The 27,824-nt window shown below is 43.0% G+C and overlaps 1 protein-coding gene across 21 annotated transcripts in view; it reads right to left on the bottom strand.

Moving 5' to 3' along the window:
- The window catches only part of ncor2 (nuclear receptor corepressor 2), a 146,825-nt gene that overhangs the window by 94,055 nt on the left and 24,946 nt on the right, over window positions 1-27,824 (bottom strand). For all 21 annotated transcript variants that reach the window (XM_080766289.1, XM_080766292.1, XM_080766306.1 and 18 more), the window contains exons 2-4: window positions 10,511-10,702; window positions 9,328-9,440; window positions 1,665-1,842 (exon numbers count right to left, since the gene is read on the bottom strand). In XM_080766289.1, the coding sequence (XP_080622415.1) occupies window positions 1,665-1,842; window positions 9,328-9,440; window positions 10,511-10,615 (396 nt within the window). In that variant the 5' untranslated portion in view covers window positions 10,616-10,702. The remainder of the gene's footprint in view (window positions 1-1,664; window positions 1,843-9,327; window positions 9,441-10,510; window positions 10,703-27,824) is intronic.

Genomic DNA, 27,824 nt, shown 5'->3' with positions numbered 1-27,824 from the left:
CAAATAGTGCTTTCTTGGATTATAAAATCCTTTTAGCAGACCTTGTATTGAACTGTAGGCTACGTTCCTGTGCTTTTTTCTGCAAACTGTTTATAAAGTAATCAATCTATGGAGGTATATGCACCTAAACGCTGGGCTCAACAGTCACGCGATTAATTTAGAGACAAATCAAAAGCAGTTGAGTTTCTTATAAATTGTAAAAAATAAGTGCAGACAAATTGATTTGGCTATATTTAACGTGATTCATATAATATCAGAAGGACGTCGAGTCATTGGCGGTCTAAATTAACACCCTTAACAACAGTTGTAGCCTACAACACGCCTAATGAAAAGCTCTGTAGAAGTTTAGTCGTTTTTATTTTCTATTACGTTACTATCCTGGGGAAAGTGAACGAGCCTTGCATCATCCTCGTCCCCCGCCGGCTGTGGTGGAGCTGCGGGGAGTGCAGGCACGGCTTTCACCATGGCTCTCAAACGCGATGTGCCTACTGTAGATTATTCTCGTGATTTGTGGACTCGTGTAGGCATATTGATTTTGAGATGTTTCCTCGTGGTGCAACTGGTAGCCTACAAGTTGCAACAACCTTTGCAGGGAACTATAGCGTCGCATTTATTGCACTTTGCGTGCTCAGCCTCAGAGTCATTTCCCTCTCTGTTAACCACACTTTGGAGATCTCTTCGACATACTGTCCCCACTCGCTCCGCGGCGGTCTCTGAATGCACAGAACAGTGGGCGTATCCTCCCCGACCCCACACACTCATGTAGGTGGGGTGACGTCACCTCAGGCTCTGCTTGCATGCATGCACAGACACAGCGGAGCTAAATGACGACTGATGAGAACCGTTTGGGGAACCGTTAATACGAAAACGATGGAACCGGCTCCAGATCCGCAATGTCTGAACCGGGTCTGAAATGGACCCGGTTCCGAATCCCAACCCTAGTCGGGAGTGCCCCGAACTTCTAGTATAATATACCAGTAAGACGTGCAAACGCGGGAAGCGAACGCATAGCTGCTTTGGGGACTCCATTATGGTTATGGCTGAGTCATGGTGACGTAATCACTCAGCTCCATATATGGGCACAAAGGTGGGACACACACACACACAGACACACACAGACACACACAGACACACACACACACACACACACACAGACAGACATGATCTGCTAGGTCTCATAGTAAGTGCTCACTGCATTCGCAATAAAAATCACATCCCTGTGAAGTGAGGGGCACTCTCATCATCATACATCATCATGCATCATCTCATACTGGCCAATCAGAATGCCTGTTGCCTGTGATTGGTTAGCTGATTTGCTCGTTTACATATGATGTAAATTCTCCCTTCAAAATCAAATCTTGAGACGTGTGGGGACAAAAGCTGTATATAGGAGGGGCTAGCGCCCCTCAATAAATGTATGCATAATGGCAGTAGCAAGCTCAATTGTGAACCTGTAATTTGCTAAAACTGTACACTTGGTGGCTATACACTTGCAAACAATGGCTAATTTTGTCAAAGAAAAAAGAACGCCAAATATTCCAGCAGGGCTCAGCAAGTCAACCTTCCGTTCCATCTGTGATTTTACATTCCCATGGTCAGCAGACGTGGAGGTCAGAGACTAGCAGAGCGAGAGTCCAGTGTTCAGGTTTAACATCAGCACTGACCTTTGCCATGTCCTCTGCCCCTCCCAGAGGCAGCGCTGGCCGGTGGGCCGAGTGCCTCATCAGAGACTCCGGCCCCATCTCCAGACGAGGACGTTTGATCTCGGCATATTCCACCTCTGATTGGCTGTTGCTCTCTGGAATGTAGATGGGCTCATAGCGGATATGCTGCTCCTGGACTCTGTAGGGGACAGACAGACGGACGGACGACAAGACAAATCAGAGACAACTCTTTGAAAATACAATGGGAGGCTTTTTGCCTACAGTATTGGCCTGGTAATAAACTGTACTCTTTGTCAAAGAGCTGAAAGGAGGCTACTAATTGGTAAATGGTGCATTTATATAGCGCTTTTATCCATCGAATTGCTTCTCATCACACTTTTGTGCACCAGGTGGCTCTCATTGTGTTAAAAAATATATGTATTTGCAAAAAAAGAAGATCTACATACAAGCACACAACGCATCACAGATTTTAGGAGTAAGTAATAACAGATCATTTCCCTGTGGCATAACTTAGACAAGTGCAGAGCAGAGCTTATTTATAAATTAGGGATTTGTCCTCGTTTCAACTGTTAGTGGGAGACTGAATCAATGAAATCAATTACATATCAATGAAATCCTTTGTGTCAGAAAGGAATGTTAGTCTCTGAATATAAATCATCAGAGTTGTACGGACATCAATAGCAATGAGACATTATTGATCTGCTGCCAACGAGACAAGATTTAGGCTTTATCAAACACGAGAGCCCTATAAAACGTAATTTGTATGCAGTACTGTATATTCCTTATTGAAACAACTTTGGCCGAAGTGGTAACAAAATACTCCTTGAGATCACAATGACCTAAAATGACACTTTCGGGCCCAGTCTGTACAGATACACCAGTCACGCTGGCTTTGGCTCACAGCAAAGCATCATAAAGTAAGCCTATAAGACCATTTTCTGCAAAGTGGGAACATGAAATAGGTCACCCAGAGCTAAAAAAGTGGAAAAAGAAAACAGAATTGGAAATGGTGACTCACTTGAAATAACAATCTGCTGTTAATGTTTTTTTTTCTTTTTCCTAAAGGCACTGTGGTATGGGTAGAGCAGCTCTACAGTGCTTTTTGTCAGTATTGTTGGCAAAGTCGATGGCCCCATACACACACTCATATACATGCTCTGTTTGGGTTTTGACTCCCTTGCCCCCACCACTTCCTTCTATGGTCCTTGTACAGTGCATCAATGCTAGAACTGTTCTGGGTGGGCTGGAATGCTAACAATTACATCGGTGACGGGCGGAGGGCGGATGCAGTGCTCTGTAATGTGATACAGTAGGTCGTGATCTGCTGTATATGTGTGGTATTGGTTTAAAAACCATGCTATGCACATGTTAATCACATTCATGAACTAGAACTGCACTCTGCCGAGTGCATACTTGCTTGTTGCACACTAGTAGGCCATAAATGGCCTACTAGTGCGCAAGCAGAGCGCGCAAGTACTTTCGAGAGAGAAAGTAGTCTGCGTAGTCAGTTCTGTAGAAATATTCTCTTCTCTGAAATGGTTTGGATTTCTGTCCTTTATCCTAAAGTTCTGTTTGGTTTAGTTAGTTATATACTACAACGACGTTAAGCTTAATGGTTAACTTTTTGACAAATACATACAGAGTATGTAGTTGTAATTTGATTAGCAGTATACTGTGGTTACTTGGTTCCAAAAAGTGAAGCCAAGTTTTTTTCAACCGTAAGTCTGTGCCTGGTTTGCTGGGACCAGTTACAACATTACGTCATCGTTGAGAAATGGGACCAGAGTACATGGTGTGTATATGACGTAATGTTGTAACTTGTAACTAGTCCCAGCAAACCAGGCATATGACTAGCTCTCAGTGATGACGTAAGAGTGCGTAGAGTATGTAGTTGTAATTTGATTAGCAGTATACTGTGGTTACTTGGTTCCAAAAAGTGAAGCCAAGTTTTTTTCAACCGTAGGTTTGTGCCTGGTTTGCTGGGACCAGTTACAACATTACGTCATCGTTGAGAACTGGGACCAGAGTACATGGTGTGTATATGACGTAATGTTGTAACTTGTAACTTGTAACTAGTCCCAGCAAACCAGGCACAGACTTACGGTTGAAGAAAACTTGGCTTCACTTCGAAGAGACCAAGCGAAATGATTACTTGCGCGCTCTGCTTGCGCAAGTAATAACCGTGTGTCTTTATCTTTTCTACTATCTTCTGCCTTTATATGAAAAATAGTAATAGTAAATAGTAAGTGATGACGTAAGAGATATGGTCTGTGATCTGAGATCTGTGTAGTCTGGTCCCAGCAGACCAGGCACAGATTTACAAATTACAAATCACATTACAACTACATACAGAGTATGTAGTTGTAATTTGATTAGCAGTATACCGTGGTTACTTGGTTCCAAAAAGTGAAGCCAAGTTTTTTTCAACCGTAAGTCTGTGCCTGGTTTGCTGGGACCAGTTACAACATTACGTCATCGTTGAGAACTGGGACCAGAGTACATGGTGTGTATATGTATGACTAGCTCTCAGTGATGACGTAAGAGATATGGTCATCTGTGTAGTCTGTTCCCAGCAGACCAGGCACAGATTTACAAATTACAAATCACATTACAACTACATACAGAGTATGTAGTTGTAATTTGATTAGCAGTATACTGTGGTTACTTGGTTCCAAAAAGTGAAGCCAAGTTTTTTTCAACCGTAAGTCTGTGCCTGGTTTGCTGGGACCAGTTACAACATTACGTCATCCTTGAGAGAGTACATGGTGTGTATATGACGTAATGTTGTAACTTGTAACTTGTAACTTGTAACATTACGTCATATACACACCATGTACTCTCTCAAGGATGACGTAATGTTGTAACTGGTCCCAGCAAACCAGGCACAGACTTACGGTTGAAGAAAACTTGGCTTCACTTCGAAGAGACCAAGCGAAATGATTACTTGCGCTCTCTGCTTGCGCAAGTAAATACACAAGTTCATCCAGGGAGGGCTGATACTAAAGTGCTGAGATCAGCTGTGAGCTGATTCCAAAGCGTGTACTGTACAATCAAATGACGACAGACACTGATTGTTAAATTCACAAGTTGCTTCGATCTTCAATTCAAGGGTTTATTAGCCCGCTTGTAAATGGTGCTCTGTTCTATCTGAGGAAATGGGTTTTCTAAAGCCTAACCCCAGAGGCGTTTGCCAGAATGTCAGATACTTTTGCTGCCTATGTCAAAATGGAAGTGGCTTCCGAAGAGAAGGGGGAGAACTGGGAAACATAACCATAATTGCCGGTGCCGGCCCACAATGGGCTAGTGTGTGGTTTCTTAATGTGCCAAGGAACTCGGAGCCTTTCTGTGTGCAACAGGGTGCCTGTGTTGGCAGGGCAAAGGAATGACTGAGACCCCGTCTGATACAGCATGCTTTCACCACGAACCAGACAGGAGGGGGTAGAAAGCATTGACATATTACTTAGTACATATGTAGAATATGCAGTGCTAAATCTGCATGTTAAAAGGTGTCATAGGGCGGGCTGGACAGAGATGAATTGCAGATGCATTTCTGTATAATTGCCTAAACAGTGTTGGGGGGGGGAGGATTTGTCAATGTCAGAGTGAGAAGACAGAGAGATGTGTGTGGGGTTTATGGGGGTGTGTGTGGTGGAAAAGGAGGGCGGGACCAGCGATAAACATCCTAAGAACCGATCCATTCGTTTCTCACTGGCTTGAGCCCCGTTACAACCAGAGCGAAAATCATGCAACACTGGGAAGCACCACCGAAATTGTGCCTCTGCCAATCTCTTCACTGTTCACCCCCCTCAGCCACCCTAGAGGAAAAGGCAGCTTGGCAGCTGTGTGGAGACCGAGAGAGGCTGGGAGAGTGCTTCCAGGGTTCGGAGCACCACAGCTGGGATGAGGGGAAACGGAGAAAGCACAAAGGAATAGGGGAACAATGAGGGAAAAGTCTAAAAACACAAAAAGTTTTGCTCTGGCCTCTCAAGTGACCTATTAAAACGGCTGAGTTGAAATGATATCTCACCAGCTGTTAATAGCTAAAACAAAAACAGTGGTTAGCCAAGTTAACACAACCAGCCACCAGTAAATGCTCCATTGTGTCCCATTTGGTTGTTAGAAGAAAGTTTGATTTGCAAATTAGTGAAAGTGTGCATTATGGAAAAAGCAGATACTGTAGTTTACGGATTAAATAAAAAACACTTAATTATGTATCATAATTTATTTGCGTATTAAATTGCTGGTCTGCAAATAATAGTGGGGACTGGGAGTTTAAACTACTAGAATTTCGTGGCCCTGACGGGCCGCTCATCCTAGTTACGTTGCAGCTCACTATGGGAAGAAGGTAATTGCGGGAGTTGACTCCACATTAGTTATTATTATGTGTCCTTATTAGTGTAGTGTAGTGTAGTCAACACGTTATGGCTCGTACACACTGCCCGGTATTTGCTCCGATTATGCTGTCGGGGAGGATTTTTGGCGCTCGCCGACAAAACCCCTAATCTGACGTTAAGCGGTGCCCAAATGGTAGATCACGATCTACAAAGGCTTTGCAGGTAGACCACATGACATGCCCCTAAAAATATATATAATTTTAATATAAAAAACGATTTTTGCATCTGCCGCTTTAGATGACCTGAGATGACTTGATTGATTGACATCAAAAAGGGCCTGTCAGCTCAAACACACAATGCAATACTTGTTGTTGCTTACAATCATCAGTAGCAAAGTCAAATACCAACAAAAATAAAACCCTACCATTTCCATTTTTCCCCCTCTATTTCCCATTCCATGTGCGTTTAGGATGATAGTTTTATTTGGTGGGTATGTTGAGCTGGTCGTTTTGAAAGTAGCTCTCAATTAAAAGAAAGTGTGGGCACCCCTGGTATAGATGATTGAATATATATATATATATATATATATATATATATATATATATATATATATATATATATATATATTCATTCTGTCGGTAAATCCCTGTAGGCTATACCCAAATATTGGTAGCCTATATTAGCCCAATATTGGCGTTACGCATTTCACTTGAATAATGTTGTGTGCGCGCGTGCGCGTGCGGAGAAAGACAGTTATTTAATGAAACTCAAGATTATAACGTCCTGTATTGGCAGCCTATATTAGCCCAATTCCTGTGTGTGTTGCGTGCCGAGAGAGAGAGAGAGAGAGAGAGAGACTGAGACTCCGAGAGACACTGCACGTCAAAATGAATTGGAATAAAAAAACGAATGCCTATAGGCCGCTGCCTATATGTATCGGGTCTGGATCGCATGTTGGTGAACTCTTGCCGTGTGTGATCTTCGGCGCGGGGCGGAGGGGGTCCGCGGTAGTATGCGTGGGAGTCCAGTTGAAGCAAACAGTAACTTAACTACCTAACAGTCTCGTAGTCTATATGTTGCTACATACAGCAGCCTTATGTACTAGAGCTCAGCTCATGCATGGTCCATGGAGTGGAAACAGCTGAGTGGACTCCTTCAGTGGTGTATGTGAGTGGATGTAATGACATGTATGATGTAGTAGGTGGTAGAACATGCAGAACCATTGGCAAACTAAACGAGACGTACTGTGCTAGATGAGTGAGAGAGATAAGACTTGTGTCATGTGTGAGAGCTATGAGATGCCAGGTGAATCCCATATTATGCTGACTCCTCCTATCTGCTAAGACAAAACAGAACCGGGAACTGCGGGAAGCAACCAATAACACTGAAACACGCAAACAAACTGCAGTCCAATCCTTTGAATCACTTTGATATGACTCCTTCTCATATAATTTAATTATTTTCAAATGAAAATCAAGCTGTTTATGTCTTACAAGACATGTAAAAGTCACAGGAACAAGTGGACTGGGTACAGAACGCCAATGAGGAGCTCTACCAGAGTGCCAACAAGTCGGCAACGGGTGGCTGGCACTATCTGTTGGTGGGCGGACCAGAGCCTGGGGATTGATTTTGATTTGTTACTCGTAGCTGTATCTCTTTAGGTAAGCTGGAAGGTATAGGTACATCAATAGGTAGGTAGGTAGACTAGTATGTCTCTCTGCGGGTCTGTCCGTCTGTCTGTCTATCTAGAGTCTAGATTCTAGACAGACAGACAGACCACACTGTGATCTATAGCAGTGCAGTGTTCCCAAACGTTTTAGCACGCAACCCAAAAGAGACATTTGAAGTCTCTCCGGACCGCACCGGGCCTCAAACTAGTGATCTACAAGCTCACAACTCTTTTACTACTTTTTTTTCTAATTTGTGGAATTTATTTATTTATTTGGTTTTTTAAAGTTCTTTCGCAAATCTTTGAATTTGTTTTTAATGAACAATTGTGAATTATTTTTGAAAATCCATTGAAATAACAATAATAAAAAACAAAATTCAGGAAAACGAAACGAAAAAAATAATGGCACATTTGCTCGTGACCCATAAAAACTGGTCCACAACCCACAAATGGGATGGATCCCAACCCAGTGTCTGGGCACTGATCTATAGGACCAGCAGCAATGGACATGGGGAACAAACACACAGCCTACGCTCAACAAAGTCCCAGCGAGACCATAATCCTGTCTGATTGATACTTGAAAACACATCCACCACAAACGGACACACACACACCAACGGCCACACACTGCTACGGGAAACACTCTACCATCTGTTGTCTGCCAATGTGTCCCTATGGCATTCCTGAGGCTAGTGTTGCACGACTCATTTGACATCGCCCTGAAAGATGCATTTTCCCCCATCCTCGCGCAAAAAGATCTGCAGGTTGATTCCTGGAGAAACAGCAGCTCAGTGGAAAGACAGCAGAAAATGTACAAATGACTTAAACAGATCGTCTAGTTACCGCAGACCTCCGGAGAAAGTCAATACGGCTCTTTTTTCGTTTTAACTTATGCAAGAAAATGTGCCATGCCAATCAAATGGGACAGGGGAAAAACCACTGAGCTGGTGGCTTATCCTCGGTGCATCATGCAAAATTCATGGAATGCACATACATTATTCCTGAGCACTCATCAAGACTCATCCTCAAAGAAGGCATGACTATATAAATAATAAACCACTTTAGTAGGTACAAGACCTGCGTCTCCAGAGAGAAAGCACTGCACATACAGCGCTGTGCCTGACTTACTGTCGGTCTATTGAGGATGGCAAAAACTTTGCATGCTCCATTGCCCTACAGAGCCATTTAACACCACATAACAGAAGAACGGCTTGTGGATGCCAATTACGTAAGGATTACTGAACTGGGGGAGGGCTATCCGGCAAAGACTTAAAATAATACTACATAAAAATACAGCCTGCCATGAGGCTTACACTGTGTTCCAGGATGACAAAACTACATTTAAAGGAAACAATCTACGGTATGATGCTGCTATAGGTGGGCTGTCACAATTACAAAATGTAAGTCGACGATTAACTAATGAATTGTGATTTAATTGTTTTTGGCATTGAATGCTGGAACACTGTGAATAAAATGTGCCTTTTAGGCTTTGTAATTTAAAAATAAGAGAGAAAATAGAATTAAGTCTATATGAAATTGAACTCCAAGGCGATAACATCAAGAGATTTTCCTCCGGGACTCAAGAAGTCAAACCAATATAATGATGATGCCACTGTAGTGGGAGTCTGGGAGACTGTAAGGGTGAGTATGTAGCACCTACCTCTCATTCCCAGGCTGGAACTCGGAGAGCAGGGATGGCCGGCGGCGATGGGGCTGGGACATGGCATGGCTGTAGTCCCTGGCATGAGGATGGTAATCTACCAGTCCCACCTCCTGCAACACACACAGGCACAACAAGCCATCAATACACAGTAGTTCTCTTTAAATCAAACATTGAAAATCAAATAAAAGCACACACCTGTGCAATAAAAGACATATAATGACAGCCACCCATTATACACTGTATATAGACTCAGGAATAGAGCAAAGAGCTTCTCCCTCCTCTTTTATTCCCCAGTGTTCAGTCGTGCACCTCTTTCTCCTTGGTTCTCATATCGCGTCGTCTCCTGGTTTACCTCCCACAAAAGGAGAGGGGTAAATACATGCAACTACTGTACAAGTGAACCCCTTTCCTAGTAAAAGATTGTGGGATGTGGCCTGTCTACCCACATCTCCTTCTGAATGTGTTGACGAGGGGGAGTGGAGGGATTAACTGTAGCTGCAGCTGTGGGGATCCTAGAGGGCACTGGATTGTCCCGCCTCGGAAGAAAGGGAGCCCTCTTGCAAAACACTACAGGCCAACTACATGAACTTTGGCATAGGCCAGAGGCCGCTTCTAGGAGTTTCAGAGGCCTCCATCCCTCAGAAGCGTAGAGGAAAAGACATGGGCATAACGACAACATGGACATCTAATGAGGGAGCAGATCTGTGTGCACAACACTGTAACCTGGGAATGTTCCTGTTGGGAAAACATCAGCAGGGGGCCGGTATAGGTCCCTCTCCAGTGGTGCAGCCAGGCCCCCGTTTACTAAACAGATACAAAGCAGGCAGAATTGGAGCTGCATCCACAGCAAACCAAGATTTAAAGAAAAAAGTTCAATTATGGCTAAAAATCATATTCCAATGATGTCTTAGATGTTATGATCAGTATAGTACTAGTCTAGATGAGATGGGACCGGAGAATACATTTTTACTTTTGCCCTACACCAACATTCTAAAATAAACTAAAACTAAACACAAATAATCAACTTTATTTTCCTCAATTAGTAATTTGGTTAATGGCAAATTGGAGAAAACTATTTGCCAATAAACCAAATGACTGATTGAGGAAAATAAAGTTGATTATTTGTGTATCACATGCGCAAGGTCAAGTGCAAGGCAGTACAGGTGGTGTACTCTCTTACCGTGTGTGCCCGTTGCAGCTGCAGAGGCAGAGAGGCCGGGTTTGGCAGGTGGCGAGTGTCCATCGCCCTCCGGCCCTGCGGCACAGACTGGGGATGAGAGGACATGCTCAGCCACTTCCTCTACAGGCAGGAAGTGGGTGGGGCTGCGGAGCATATGCCACGCATTATCAGCCGTGTCTCGTAGCCAGCAACCTGTGGAGAAGGACAAGATGTGCCGTGAGACATTTTGGAATCAAGTCAACAGGGATTGTCTTGTTGGACAGCTTCTTGTTAAAAAATAATTAAACATCACACATTAATTGGTAGTTGACCATTCATAGCCTCAGCCACTTCAGGACGGTAGACCTGTGCAGCTCTCTACCCGTATGCTCGGTCTCTCTAGTCTACACTGGCCTGTCTGAATTAAGAAAACAATAAACCTACTGTATCATGCATTATACAGGCTTGGTACGTGTCAAAGTGTTTAGCTAGCTCACCCCAAAGCTTCCCCCCACACACACACACACACACACACACACACATACACACACACACACACACACACCGGATGTCAGGGCAGCTGCTCCCTTTTCCATTGCTCCTGGTTGGGGAGTCAAAGTTCCTGCACCTGCTAGACCCATTCCCTCCTTCACCGTTTGCTTGAATGGCCCAGTGTCCCTCTCTGTCTGCAAAGCTACACGACAGAGGAGACCAGCCAAGTCCGGCGGACCGGCGGTGAGTTGGTAAACCAGAGATGCCCATGGTTTAACAGGGCTTTACAGGACCCATAAATAACTCCATGATAGATGTAGACGTCGGCCTAGACAGACGCAAGAGTTTAACTTATAACTCGGGAGGACATTCGCAAAATGGCAGTGTGGCTTCATCTTCTGTGTGTGAGTCGTAAGGCCTGAGAGTGATCCTATACTTAAAACAGGCAGTACAGTATACATATGCATATTATGCTACAGTCAGTACACCCCCACAGGGCCTTTGTTAAACCGTGAGTGCTTACTCTTCACAATGGTGAATGCAGTCAAATAAATACTGTGTGGGAAGATAGGAGAGTGAAATCTTCTTACAGTTTTCCATGCAGACTTTCAATACAACCGGATCAGAGAAAGTGTATTGTAAACATGCGAGAAAATGTGCTCAGGGGAGCAACAGAGTACAATTGAAACCTCCCTGGGAATGACGTTTTACAATCCAGTACCAATAGAAACTCAGTGTTCAGAAGACGGATGCAAGAAATCAACCTTGTTATTTCTAATCAAATACACACTCCATCTGAGAGTGCTCATTTTGTAAGATGTTTTTCTTCCTGAGGCTGACAGGGGGTTTGGGCACTTAATTTGGGGGTGACTCACGGGAGTGTTGTTGTGGAGCTGTGCATCTCAGTAGCATGAGTCGTAACCGTACATTGTCTGACATTCAAAGTGTAATGTGGAAATGATCCTTCAAATGAGTGTGGTAGTTTATGATTAAATGAAGTTGTCCCGCTTAGCTTTTGCTTTTGAGAATAATCCCCATGACAGCATCTACGATAGTTGACTATGGGAGTGAGTGAAGGCACTGGCAGCGAAGGAACCTTGTGTTTGCATCCTGTTTGCCATCGTCACTCTTGGACACCAGCGTCTGCTGCCGAGTGTGATGCTATAGCGTACTTTAATGATGGAGTGCCACGATTATTGTCCACCCTAAAACATGATCATCAGGTATTATTATAATATAAGGAGGAAGAACTTTTTCCAAAAAGTGTACAGTATTTGTTAAAATCATGCTTTTATGTGGACACGCCCACCAGTTCATTAAGTATGCTTGGTTTACCTGGTGGGTGTGATGGGTGGTGATCCACCTGAACTGAAGCCACATCCACAGCTGATAAAGGGGGAGGGTCTAGCGGAGGGGCGTGATGTCACTATATTACTGTTTATTTCATTGATTGTTGTATTGTTCTTTCTGCTTTGGCAATGTAAACGTATGTTTTCTCATGCCAATAAAGCCCTTTGAATTGTGAATTGTGAAGTGACTGTCAAGGGTTCACACTTCAGGAAGAAACCCTAAATACAAGTTAATACACCATTACACATAAAAACGAAGTACTGTCACCTCATAGACACATGCTAAACTGGAAAAATAAAAAGATTGTGGCACTCCATCTTTAATCATATTATTGCACTGCTGTGACTAAAACGCACACTATCACTGCTAATTATCCCTTTCCTTTGACTGACCGCTGATCACTGGTACGACCATCCCGTTGTCAGCTGAGCAACTTTGGATTGGCCACCGCTGAGAGGGTAGAGAGAGGCCACCTGGGAAACAGAAGGTCGTCGGTTTGCGACCCGGCCTATGTGTTGAAGTATCCCTGAGCAAGACACTTAGAACTAACTGCTCCCTGAGCGCTGTAATAAGAGCACTCACTGCTCCAGTGCTCCTAGACGTCATAGGATGAGTAAATGCAGAGGACACATTTCATGTATGTTCTAATATACAGTGACAAGGAGTGGGGAATTATTGTTCTTCTTAGAATAGAATTATTTTATTGTCATTCATTCAAATACAATTTTAAAAAACTGCAACGTGGATTAACACAAAAATCCCGAAACTTGTTTCCATTGTGGTGCACTCACATAAAAAGCACCCCCCCACAGAGAAAACACAAAGACGGAACAACAGCGCTAAAAGGACTAATAAATAAAACGGTTTTAACAACAAAAACAACAATACGAGGTGGGGCCAGGGGTCCAAAGTAAGAAACTAGAGTAGTATAAGTCCAATTCGTGTTAGGAGGAGCCATGATTTAAGATCAGCCTTGTGTTGTTATAGCCTACAAACAATTACAAATCATGATGGCACGTTGGCAACGGACATCACACGTCATGGTACAGAGAGAGAATACAAATTAAATGATTGGACACAGATCTTAAACTGATGCGTCTGCGGCTGTCAGCCACGTTTTCAGAACAGCAGTTGTGTGCAACCACTGCTTGTGCAGCCCAACGTTCCAACCCACACTAAAAAGGTAAACATTTCCATTGGATTTGCTCTGCCGTCTCGAGTCGAAGCAGAATACCGCTATACCGTCTTTTCAGAGGATGGTTAGACCTTCGCATTAACTCATCATAAACAATGCATTTAAAATATGAATTTAAAAATGTTGTACTGTCATTCACCAACAAGCGTTGCTTGAAAATGTATCCATGTTGATGGAAATCCTTTGATGTGTTTAGATTAGAGTAGCCTAGGCCTATTTAATCACATGGTGGATATACACGTTTTCAATGCAAATGCCAGCCCTGCATACTGCCTCAATGCGACAAGTGGGTTAAGGACGCGAATTACCTTCTTACAGAAGTCTGTGTCTTGTGTTCTATTCTGTAGCTCAACAGCGTACAGACAGTGTGTGTGTGTGTGTGTGTGTGTGTGTGTGTGTGTGTGTGTGTGTGTGTGTGTCTATGCTAAAACGAGTGCATCGACTGTCACATCAATGATATACATTGTTCCAATGCTGAAACCTTTTAGTGCAAATAATGATCCTCCCTATCACTACTACTGCCTCACTGTAGGTTCGCTCATGGGCAACTCAACCTTCTCCAGGAACAAACATGCCGTGTGACATTTTTATTGCGGGATATGAGGAGGCCAGGAGGGGACAATATTGTTTATAATGCTCTGTCTAGCCTAGAAGTCGTTGAAACAAATGTCTGTAATATCATTGTTTGATAATAATAAACATTCTGAATACACATTAAAGAAACACATTCTCTAATGACTTCTGCCTTTGACAAATGCAACTACATTGCTGCCTACATTATGCAAACTCAAGGTGATTGGGCGCAGTTGGCAGGAGCCTGTGTGCTTTTTTCTTTTTTTCTAGTTTAATCAAAACAAGGTCAAATGCAAGCCGTGTGACGCCAAGTTGGCCTACCAAAAAAACAACAACAATGCATATTGGCACACACATTTGAAGACAAAGTATCCAACAGAGGCCTAAACAGACTTCAAAGCAGCCGTTTATTACTAGCTTAGTAGCTTCACTCTGAGGTCACATAGTTGATGACAAGATTGCTGGTGAAACTACAGTGCTAATTACAAAGATGGCGGGGAAGGCTCTGCCTATAGGCTCTGGGCATAGCTGCAGTCCTAGAAGGTGACATACCCATTTCCTGTTCATTTTCCCATAGCTTCCTATAATGGGCTTGAAAACAGATTTGAACAGTAAACACATACGGCAGAGCTAATAAAAAACACAACTATGGGGAAATCACCTAGAACAGGCTATGCCACCTTTGGGAAAGAGGGACTACAGTTATGCACAACACCTATTCGTTTCATGGAAATAGAGGGATTCCGTGCACTCATGGCAGCATTTGTGGAACCTGAATAGTTGGTCACGTCATGTCACCTAAAGTTGTTATCATTAGAGTTGAAAAGCTCTATGAGGAGATAGCCCAAGATCTCTGCAAAGTCTACTGTCCTAAAGTTGGCTCACTAACCAGACACGTGGACAGCACTCACCACTGAATCAATTGTCATCTGGCCTGGAGGGCCATGCAGTCAACCCCCATGAGGACATCATTAAAAGGGGAAATGTGTATAACGTATTTTGGAAGATGCCATACAGTAAATTGCATCCTTACACAGTTTACATTTATCTTCATCTCCTTCTCAATCCAACTCAAACAACAATTGCTTTTTAAAAAGAGCAGTGAGAAGATATATACAGTACATCAGCCAGATAAACAATGGATGACTGCAATGCTGCATAAGGACACAAGCTTAGGCTCCTGACCAAAAATAAATGGTGCATTTATATAGCGCCTTTATCCAAGGCGCTTTACATAGTGAATTACATTCACACATTCATACACCGATTGCAGCGGAAGCCATGCAAGGTACCAACCAGCACATCGGGAGCAATTTGGGGTTCAGTGTATTGCCCAAGGACACTTCGACATGTAGACAGGAGGAGCCGGGATTCGAACCGCCAACCCATGGATTATTGGATGACCTGCTCTACCTCCTGAGCCACAGTCGCCCCGCCCCACCAGAATCATTCAATAATAAGATGACTTGCTGGCGTAGCCGTCTGGGCACCTAGGCTGGTAATTCCCCTGACAGTATGTCGTGGGTTCGAGTCACGATCCGGACGACCTTTGCTACGTGTCAACCCCCAACCTCTCTACCTATTTCCTGTCAGTCTACTGTTCACCTTAAAAAAAATAAGGGAAAAAAAATAATAATAAGACGACTTATGGCCTTGCGGTCTGGACACCTAGGGCTGTATTTTGCGTGTCTTAAGTACCAGGTCTTATTCCCTAACTTGAGTAAACTAAAGACCTGGAGGCGTGATCAATGCCATTTGGCTATTCTGAGTGGCCAAAGAGCATTGATCACGCCTCCAGGTCTTTAGTTTACTCAAGTTAGGGAATAAGACCTGGTACTTAAGACACGCAAAATACAGCCCCTAGGCTCCAATGTAGCCTGACAGTGTCACAGGTTCAAGTCCCGAACATTTGCTGCATGTCACTCCCCATCTCTCTCTCTCTCTTTATCCCTTAAAAAAATCACACCCGTGTGAAATTTTGTTAGCACTTATGGCTTTATTTCTCAATTACTAACATATACTTTTATATTATAACATATTATATACATAATCATATTAAAAGACAACAGTTAAGAGCTTTATTAAAACAAATTGTTAAAATCTTAAAGACATGGGAGGCCATCTTTGTAATGGCCTATTCATACATTCTAAGAGCTTTGTTTTTCAAAAAATATCCTATTCAAAATGTAAAAAAGGATTGTTTTCCAAATGGGAGATGGAGTAGAGTATGAGAGTGCACGTCGCCATGTGCGCTGGAGATTTTCTTTCTCGCTCTGTGCGCTTGACAATAGCAATTTTGCATAAGAGTGTGGTGTGGGACGATAGCCAGATTCTGTTCCTCTAAAACAGCAGGGCCGGATGGACGATGAAACGTAAGAATCTCTCTCACCACACTGCCTTTAGAGCAAAGCTTATGAAGTAAAGAGAGAACACTAAAATGCTTTCAAATCGTTTGGTCTCCAAAGCACGTCCAAATACACACCACACATACCATTGATGTACCGTAGTTAGATTTCCTTTCATCCAGCAGACTGGATGCGGTTATTCCCATCATGCCAGGGTGTCAGGGAGAGATTTATCCACCGTATGCTTCATTCCTCGGGTACACAGTGAATGAAGATGAGCTTGTCTCAAACACTGCCATTAGATGGTTGAGAGTAAAACCCGCAAACCTGCTTCCAATTCAAATTGAAATCGTGACAACCCTATATGCCTACAAGAATTCATGCTTCCAGGCCTGAGCCATGGCTCAGTGGTCCAGGCACCTTGGCTGGTAATCGAGTCTGGCAGTGTGCTGCGGGTTCGACTCCCGATCCCGACGACCTTTAATGCATGTCTTTCCCCCCCCCCCCATTTCCTGTCAGCCTACTGTCTGTGCCTCCATACAAATATATATAAAATAAAGGTGAAAGCCAAAAAAATTATAATAATAATTCATGCTTTCATAAATACATTTATGTTAAATAAGTATTTGTTTACTCAAGTATACATTTGCACCCCTGATGCAGACAAAGTTCAGTTCAGTTTAAATGGCTGAGACCTACCAAGTACCAACAACACCAAATGGCATCCGTGAAAGCCAGTGTTTTGATAGTAGTAGTAGGTAAGCCAGTACTCGTGACATGTGTCCCTGTGACTACTGCCAAAAGAGGCATTAGGACTCTTGCCATTTCTCGGGGGGCCTCTGAGTAATGACGCCCAGCTCTCGTAGCTCAGGTTTCAGCGCCGTGTGAGGCACTCTTTGAGAGGCTCGATGGCAGAAATATGGGCTACCAGCATGACACTGAACAAAACCTTGACAGGGACAAAGTGCTGGAAAGGTTGAATAAGTGTGGGCCCCATTACAACACTCCGCCCAAACAGTTAAGACATTGTTATTTCCTAAATATGTACGTTAAAACAAAAAATCTAGGGAAATATAGCTATAGGATATCAAAAATATTCACCAGGGCAGTAGAATATTATAATTTAATTTTGATCCGTTTTTGGCTTCCCTAACCTGCATATAGCACCATCTTTTCTCCCTTCTTGTCAGACTACGATATCATAAACATAAAGTGTCATTTGATTTCACAGTTATGCAAAGTGACTAACATTACGAATGAACATGGCTCTGGCTTCAAGGAACAGAGGAGCTCTGTAAACACAAACTATTAAAACGTAGACAAGGCACGCACATCTCAGTCAGCTTCACGCGGAGGAGGGGGAGACAGAGCCATCACATACTGTCTATTAGTCTGAACTTGAGCCTCAGCTAGAGGCGTTAGGAATAGGAACCTACACTGAAGACTGGACTTCTATTCAGACAGGGTGAGCTGGATAAAGTAGACAACACACAGAAAAAAAGGGAGGGAAGAATCCTTGAATGAACTGTTGCTGAAAAACTATGCGCAGAAACGCACAATTGCACTGAAGTGAAATGAGAAACCACTCAACAAGAAAAACAGGCCAAGAATACAAAATAAAGAATGAAAGAAAAATGGGGGGGAAAGCCATCCTTTTCGGCGGTCTGCCTTTGATAAAGATCCAGAGAGATTCCCCCAAGAGGGAGGAAAACAGGTCTGAAGGCAGTCACAAGATCCATAGAGAACACAGGGGGGGGGGGGGGGGTTACAAAAAAAGAAAACTTCTGAATCAAGATGAGATGAGAGACCCAATACAATGAAAGAGCTTTGACATAAATACAGAGGCGAGTAGGGGGCTTCCAGACGGGAGGCTAAACACATGCACTGGCACTGCTACAGACACCCACAGGCAAGCCGCTGGCTCAACGCCAACACTGCGAATGAACTCGGTCACCTCCCTCTCTCTCTCTCTCTCTCGCTCTCTCTCCTCACTCTCTGCCATGCTTTTCTCCTTCCCTACAGGGTTGGAGTGGAGCCTTAGCCTTCAGGAGTACTAGTCTATATTTCATATTCAGCTGTAAAGACGGTCGCCTGGCTGGTCAAAGACCTTGAGCCGTGGCGTGGAGAAGGAGAGGTAGTTTAACAGGCAAAAGGCCTTGGACTGGGAATGGCATCAGTGTATAAAATATAAAGACTAAGGGAGGTGTGTGTGTGTGTGTGTGTGTGTGTGTGTGTGTGTGTGTGTGTGTGTGTGTGTGTGTGTGTGGGGGGGGGGGGGGGGGGGTTCTAGGACTCAGTCTAGGAATGTGGCACCCTGTCAGGTCTCATAAGGATTTATCTCCTTGGATCCTCATTACCAAAGCGCCCCGGACAAGGCAGCTCTCACTTGCTTTCTCCCCAACATTCTGGTTCTCTCCATCTCTCTCTCCCCTTATGTGCCCCTCTCTCGCTCCTGCTCCAATGCAGAAGCACAAATACTAGACGAATACACGCTGATTATCCTCTGAAACACTTCCAAGTGACTCTAGTCTTTAATTCCAATATTCTGGTAGATAACGTTAAAGAAGAGGATCCAAGGCACTCTGTTCCAGTGAGGTGAAAAAAAGCCTTTTTTATTTAAGAGTTAAGGCATGGCAAAGAACATTACAAAAAGAAGGACCAACACATTCTGGTACATAATTAGGGCTATTTAGCCAATGCGTTTTACTGAGGTGGCAAGAACATCTCACCTTCACATGTCCGATTACTGTTCAATTTAATTACACATTGGGCAAGGTTTTCCCAGGACATTTGCAACATACTGACAGTTGGCAAAGAGTGTTAGCTGGACAGCATAGACTAAGGAAAATGTGTGTAAAAGTAATTGTAGTGCCATTAAAATTGGAATGAATTTCAATCAACACTATCCTAATTTCAGCAGGACATTAAGTGATGGTGCATCTATAACAAGCACTCCTTCTGGAAAGATACATTTTACTCACTTAAACCAGTGCTGATGATGCTCTGAGTAGAATTTACAGTAGCTGAAACCCTTGCGTGGCGGACAAGTGAGACTTTGGCAGTCCTAAACAACATTGGCCGCCAATCCTACCACCCCCCACTTTGAACATGAAAACAAAGCCATGCAATGAATCCATTGAAGCCTCTGTGCTGGGGCCCCAAGAGGTTTTTTGAGGTTAGAGTGCAAGAACAAGGTCAATCTCTATGGTAAGCACAGGGGCCTCAAGACAGACACCATGGAAACACTTCAACCGACTAGACCTATTTGTGTTAGACAACTGTACTGTACTGTACTTATACGGGGGGTACAGAGTAATAAGAGTAATTAATGTATTGCAAGTATAACCCAGGTTATTTATTGTAATAAATGTACAGATGTTCCCTAAATTAATACTATTGTAGACTCTCACTGAGCGCTAGAGGCAGGAAGGAACTCGTTCTGTTTACATCTTGTTTTGCACCCAAGCTGCAGGAGCACATACAACTGTATGCAGAAGTGATTATAAAAACAATGAAAAGAGTCTAGTGAATAACTTCTGGATATACTGTTACATTCCATAATGATGAGTTTGAAAGGAGGTGCCCCAGTGCACACAACAGTGCCTGCAATCTAATAAACAAACAAGTCATAAAAACATAAAAACTGAGTGTATATTTAAGTGTGCCGATGACCAAGCATTTAAGGCAGTCAATCAAAACGTGTACAGTGTTTGTGGTCTGGTGGTACCTACAGTAGAGCCAGGACATGCAGAGTTGTGACAAGACGGAAAGGTGACCAAAGACTAAAAGATTAATCACATTTTCAATTCAATTTTAGTTTCCACAAAATTTTATGAAAACAATTTACTGGAAATGAAATGATAGTTGCATCAATGCCGCATTCAAAAATCCGAAACGGTTGAGAAATGACAGAGTTACCGTGTGGGGGTCCCCTCTACTGTACTGTACTGTCACACCCGAAATCATCATATATACAGTTAATATATAATGTGTGTGTGTGTGTGTGTGTGTGTGTGTGTGTGTGTGTGTGTGTGTGTTAGGCTGCGCAACAGTGACACTTGGTGGTGAAAACCAACCAAACGCTATTTTCGTGCATGGAGGGACGGACCCAGCCAGCCAGCCATGCAGCCAGGGACACTACACATAGCTCCGCATAGGAGTGGTTGCACGATTAAAAAATAAACCACATTAGTCAAAATATACCAGCATATGACTCGATCTCTCTCACACATGCACGCTACCATGAACAGTTGCACACACACACACACACACACACACAATTTCTTTCTCTCCTTTCTCAACTTCAAAAACTTGAAATGTATTTTATTATTATGTTCTGTCGGCGCAGCAGTGTCAGCAACCCTCCGCTCTGTTGTGTCAATGAGTAAATAATCCACAATAACACTACTGGAGCTACTGGCAGTGGCAGCTCAGCCTCAGAGGGGAATGGATGGCAACGAGCACTGGTTTTGGTTGCCTGTAGTGATGGGTAACTGTGTCTCAAATCATCGGCTAATAAAAAAAATCTATAGGACTTATCCAATCTCTGATTGCTAATGTATTCGTCCCAGCCTAACATTTGCAATCATACAGTGCAAGAAAACAAAGTCTGTCAGTCAGTTCCCCCTACTTCCCCTCCTCTCCTCTCTTCTCTTCTCCTCCTCTCTCCCCTCCTCCCTTTGGTTGTGTGGGTTCATGTGACATGTCCCATCAGTGCAAATGTAATTAACACTAGTGTACACAGAGACTCACTCACACTTCAGTAAGGCCTGCCACTTTTTGCGTCAACCTCTTCGCAGTTCCATGGACTTAAATTACGGACCCTCAGCTGCCGATTAAGAGTGTGACTGCGGACCAGGTCTCTTCACCGAGCATTTACCATGGATTGCTACCATATTATATTATAGCACTACACTGTATATTATCTTAACATTCTTATACCACTATACAGTATATTATAGAACATCATTGTTATATCATATTATATTATGAATATTATATTATCTTACACTATTGTCTGTCTCTCTTCCTTCCTTTCCCCCCTGACATGGTCGAGGCAGATGGCCGCCCACCTGCTTCGTGTTTCTTCCAGTTATAAGGAAGAGTTTTTCCGTTACCACTATCGCAAAATTGCTTGCTCAGGGTGGGATCTCTGCTGTATATGTAAAGTCTCTTGAGACAACGCAGTTGTGATTTAACACTTTAATAAAATAAAATTGAATTGAAAGTCCAGTCAGATAACTCACAAATTGATTGAACAAATATTTATTATAGAATGAGAATAATAATAAGTGTGCATGATATAATATTTTATCTTAGCGTTCGGCTCTGCTACATTTTTCTCCAAACAATTATACAACCATCATTAACCATTAAAAGCAGGGAGATAGATACAATAACAATTAACAACCATGCCATATCATATCATGCCTGAAAAATAAATAATGATCACAATGTCACATCTGTCCTTGCGCATAGCAGACATAGCAGAGCCAGGTCCTAGATACAGTCTAGAGTTGATACAGAAACGTGTGTAATCTGTGCATGCATGTTAATGTGTGCAAATTACCAGATATAGGTCAATAGGTGGGCTCTATACCGGATCTGAGATCTGAGCAGTAAATAGAAACTAGGCTGGTGAGGCCTCTCATGGGTGACAGGAAGCCGACTCCAAATTCGGATAGACTCCCGGAGCTACAAGTGGAATGTAATACATTAAAATTGCTTCCTCGAAAATAATACAAAAAACAGTAATATATACTGTGAGTGCAAGTCAATGAGCTAAACATGCCAGACACTTTGGAGTAGGGATGTCAGAAACTGATAAAAACGAATATTCTACTGTGCTGGCAATGATTCTTTCGACTATTCGCGTTGTGGACTTGCAGAGTGGCTGAGGCGGAGCTACAGCAAAGTCTGCATGTTGAGCAGACTTTCTGACGGTTGAACAATAGAGGCAGAAAAGAGCTCATCGACAAAGTCTACACATTAGACTACAGTTTGTATGTAGTCTAGTCATAGCACATATGTATAGCATAGTAGTATAGATGTATAGTTTCATTATATAGATATTCCACTGTTACTTTCTTAGCTTACGCATGTTTCATGATAAATGTTTTTATGTGATGTATTCCCATGCTTTTTTGTTCTTGCTTAATGTAAGTCGCTCTGGATTAAGAGCGTCTGCTAAATGCTTAAATTGTAAATTGTAGTTTACTTCGATTCCCGATCCTGTCCGATCTCTCTCTCCCCATTTCCTGTCAGTCTACTGTGCTATCAAAAAAAGGCATGAAAAGCCCCAAAAATATCAAAAGAAAAAGGGAAAAACATTATGAAAATCTAATTTGGAGACTGCCACAAATATTCAAAAAATCTATTTTTCTGTGGCATCCCTACTCAAGAGAGGGAGAGAGCGCTAGCCAGTACCACGGCCCGCATTCACGTCTCTTAATATATTATTAACATCACTGTATGTACAGTATGTGCTTTGTGGGAATCAATTCAAATATGTACAATTCTCAAAATCCAACGCCAAAATACAGGCCCTGCAGTACTAGCAACCTAATCAGAAATATAGCAAAGATACAGAGGGTGGGGGGTTTTATTTACATACGCAAATTAATTGTAACAACAGCAAGACAGCTCTGCCAAACTACAAGCAGACCATACACTGTCAAGTAGTACAGTAGGTGCTTGAGACTTGGACAAAGCCAAGAGGGCAGAATGGTACCAGTAAACACCATCACTGACATTAGGAGTAAGCAGCAGAATGTCAAGATCACGCAGATGTCATTATGCAAGTGAAGTAGCTGGACCTACACAAGAATGCAGACAGAGCATGGTCTTTAGACAGACGTCAAGTGTAATTTAGCTGGCAAAGCCTGGCATGCTGAAAAATGCTGCACACAATATTCTATGCAGCCTGTAACACAACACAATTTCACAATCATTGATTGTGCTCTATAGCATTAGCTGGTCAGCTGCAGATAACATTGATTGGATTTGAAGATGCATTTAGATCAAAATATGTATCCGCTAAAACTTCAAATGGGACTTATTTTAATAAATAAAATTACATTTTATGTTGAACCAATCTGTAGAACAGAGCATGTTGATAGTAGGGAATCGGGATGTGAAAACGCATTGTTTTGAAATGGAGTTGAAGCTTTCCTTAAACTTCCAAGATTTCTTATTTCCCAGATCTATAAATCAGCAAGTAATTCTTTGTTTGTTTTTTTCAGCAGTGTAATCTTATGGCTGTCTCCAAGTATAAATGTAGGACAAACAGGGCTAGATTTCCCCCCTTTCAATCTCATGTGAGAAAGACATTTCATATACAGATTTTCCCAATGAGGCCTCAAAATAGGCACATGTTTAAACGTCTTGTTACTCTTCCACTGAGAAATGTAGTTCTTGGTGTTAGGTAGGACACCGGCTGTAATGGAACACTTTATTGGACACCTGCATTATAATGCATATACATTATACAATGCATATTCAGTGTTACAGAAAGGATTGAAGCTTTAAAGTCAAAGTCGTACGATTTGTCACAAACGTTACCGCAGTGAAATTTGTTCAGCATTTGACCCATCTCTTGGAGAGGTGAGCCACAGCCAAAGAGCGGTGAGCTGCAGCCGTGCCGCGCTCAGGAATCATTTGATTAGTAGATTTGACCCCCCAATCCAACCCTTTGATGCTGAGTGTCAAGCAGCGAGTCATTGGGTCCCATTTTTACAGTCTTTGGTATGACCCGGCCGGGGATCGAACCACTACCTCCCAGTTTCAGAGCGGACACTCTAACCACAAGGCCACTGAGCTGGTGGCCTTAAGGCTTTCTGAATGGCAAAGTTTAAATGGCAAAGTTACGTGAAAGTAAATTGGCATTGATACAGTTATTACCAAACTGCAATCAAGCTGATGGCCAATTGAGTAAAACATTTTCAACCAGTGTCCTAGTACCCAACTAGTGTTTTTTCCCAATGAGGCCTCAAAATAGGCACATGTTTAAACGTCTTGTTACTCTTCCACTGAGAAATGTAGTTCTTGGTGTTAGGTAGGACACCGGCTGTAATGGAACACTTTATTGGACACCTGCATTATAATGCATATACATTATACAATGCATATTCAGTGTTACAGAAAGGATTGAAGCTTTAAAGTCAAAGTCGTACGATTTGTCACAAACGTTACCGCAGTGAAATTTGTTCAGCATTTGACCCATCTCTTGGAGAGGTGAGCCACAGCCAAAGAGCGGTGAGCTGCAGCCGTGCCGCGCTCAGGAATCATTTGATTAGTAGATTTGACCCCCCAATCCAAACCTTTGATGCTGAGTGTCAAGCAGCGAGTCATTGGGTCCCATTTTTACAGTCTTTGGTATGACCCGGCCGGGGATCGAACCACTACCTCCCAGTTTCAGAGCGGACACTCTAACCACAAGGCCACTGAGCTGGTGGCCTTAAGGCTTTCTGAATGGCAAAGTTTAAATGGCAAAGTTACGTGAAAGTAAATTGGCATTGATACAGTTATTACCAAACTGCAATCAAGCTGATGGCCAATTGACTAAAACATTTTCAACCAGTGTCCTAGTACCCAACTAGTGTCAAAATCTCTGTGTGGAAGAGTAGGGAGACAATTCTAAGATACCACTGAGACTGTGCTGGTTATATTGTATTATACCGTACATATTGGTAAGTTGTTTAATTTATTAAAATAAGTGGAATGGATTGTAGCTCTAAATCCAATTTATAATTTCCAGACATCGGGTATCTTTCATATGGATAATAATTTTGCGAAGTAGACTTACTTATTTACTTATTTAAAGGCCATTAAAAAGGCGATGGGTGACATAGACCTAATCAACACATCACACAACCAAAAAACACATGGGTCAAGGACATAATCACATAGTATGCTTTCATTTTTTTTCATTTGCATCGTTAGCACTGAAAACATACAATCATGGACAATAAAGAGCGGAGAGGGAGAGTGAGAGTTGAAACGGGTCAATGATTGGCCAGCCTGTACCTCCAGATGTGGTCATCCAGCTGTATCCAGACTGGACAGCAGAGCTGCTATTAGATTTCCTGACTGTTCCCTCGCCACCAGCAGCTGAATTCAGCCACACTATGTGGATTACATAAGGCTCTTGTCTCCCCTCCCCCATCTCTTTCTCCCTTCCCTCCCCACTGGCAGGCCTTCACACACAGCCAACTATGAATCCCTGCTGTAACCATGGCGCTCCACCAAAACAATGGCGAAGGAGCTGAGAGCTATTCCTTCACACAAACGCACTCGGAGCATTCAGAGCAACATGCCCTTCTCCCTCCCTTAAGATTCCCCATTGGTGGAGCTACATACTGTATGTCACTTCTCTAGTCCCCACAGGGTGCAATGTAACAGCACCTTCCTGATGTGAATAGCTTCAAGGTGCCAGTTGCAGATCCTTGACAGCCAGCAGGCACTTGAACTGGCAACAAAATTGTGTGCTTAACTGTTCTGAGATATGCAGTGTTGCCCGTCATAACAAGACTATAGCCCAAACTAATCAAATTAACTAGGGGTGTTAACAACTAGAGCTTATGAGGGACAATAAACAACAACTAATGAATGTAACTAATGAGCGTAGAAGAATGTCTCTGCTGTGTGCACACAAAAAACACACACATGCGATAGGCCTATATCCTCCATATGCATACATGCACAAACAACACAGTATGCATAGACAGGTATTCCCGCTAAATAAACCAAGCCTTCTGTTCAGTAAAAAATAACCACTATGAGGGTTTCACAGTTTCACTAGCCTCGGTCCCAGCCTTACTCATCTGCGAAGAGAAAAGCCTGGTCACAATCTAAGGCAGAGAGTGTATAGGCAGAAGTGTCAGGCCAGAACATCCGTCAGATGTATTTCCCCTGGATACCATATTTTTCGACCAATCACAAGACCCGTTTCATTCACTGAGAATGTTAACAGATTTGTAAAGCGTCAACGTCATTTCCTTGAGTGGTACTTCCGCCCAAATCGCGCTACTTCCGCAGATACACTCTAGTCTACAGCATAGGTCTGGCCTATAGTGTGGGGTTTCACTAATACACCGTAAGCGTTTCATTGTTTGAACGATCCTGAAATATAAATATGAACTAAGTAATGAGTGTCTCACTATAGAGCGCCGCAGTCCCTCCCCCTTTCAGAAAAACGAGTGGCCCAGGAAATGAAAACACAATGCATTCTCCCATCGGCACTTCTAATATAATTTATTTAAAGACGGTTACGCCACGGACAAAGCCAACTCGGATCGTGACAAATCATGACAATGAACACAATGTTTTGGGCCGATCAAATAATTTATAAGACGAAAAACAAAACAAATAGTGTTGTCTCCTGACTTTCTTTTCTTCTTTCTAATGATTTGATCGGCCCAAAACATTGTGTTCATTGTCATGATTTGTCACAATCCGAGTTGGCTTTGTCCGCGGCGCCCGCGGAACGCTTTGTCCATATTTTTTACAGTCTATGATCAGGACTAGTAAAGTGAGCTAGAGAAGCTAGTACTCTGCCTAAATGGGTTAAACATGTTTTACCAACCAAAATAGCTATATTCCAAGAACAGGTGCAAAGCAGCGTGCAGATCTCCCACCCCTAAATAGTTAGGGATGGGGACATGGACGCAATAACTCACTCAAATCCAGAAAGAGAAAGAGAATAATTGAGGGGGACGTCATCAGTAGCGGCTGGAATGTTCCATGGGCCCCAAGGCAAGATTGACAGCCCGGGCTCACCACCCCCCCATTGTTAGCCAATTTTGACCAATCAGAGCGAATCTGGCGATGTCATTTCCTGTTAACAGAACATCAACATCCGCTAACTTTCTGCACTGTGTGCTACACAGTCAGATGTCTGTTGAAAGTGCCTATGGTAATTAAAGTCTTGTTTTGACTGTTCTCAAAATTCAACTTTATCAGGCGATTATTGCAGAGTAGGGCTAACAACTGTATACAGCCACAGCGGACAGACCGGAGCAAATCCGTCTACTCTAACCAGTAAACAGCCCATTTCCTACCTGCGCCGTGAAGGGCCCTTCAGAATAAAGCGTCTCCCTTTAACTCCCAATGAACTACATTTTACACTGCTTATTATTGACAGGAAATGTAGTCTTAGTCGCGGTAACTTAACAGTGAGAGAGAGAGAGTATACGGTTTACTACTCCCACGCATCGGAGCCCCCCCCCCCCGCGGGCCCCGAGGCAACTGCCTCTCCTACATCGCCGCGCCTGGACGTCATCACTGAACAGCATGCTGTTGCCTGCGGCATGTGAGGAGAGGATAGTCTGATTGAAACACATGCATTTTAATCATTTTTTCTCCCTTGCGTCGCTGTATGCAG

The sequence above is a fragment of the Protomyctophum bolini genome (assembly GCF_963924005.1).
Source record: "Protomyctophum bolini genome assembly, chromosome: 6".
Lineage (NCBI taxonomy): Eukaryota > Metazoa > Chordata > Actinopteri > Myctophiformes > Myctophidae > Protomyctophum > Protomyctophum bolini.
The sequence above is the reverse complement of the archived record's forward strand: the minus strand, read 5'-3'. Positions and strand labels throughout refer to the sequence as shown.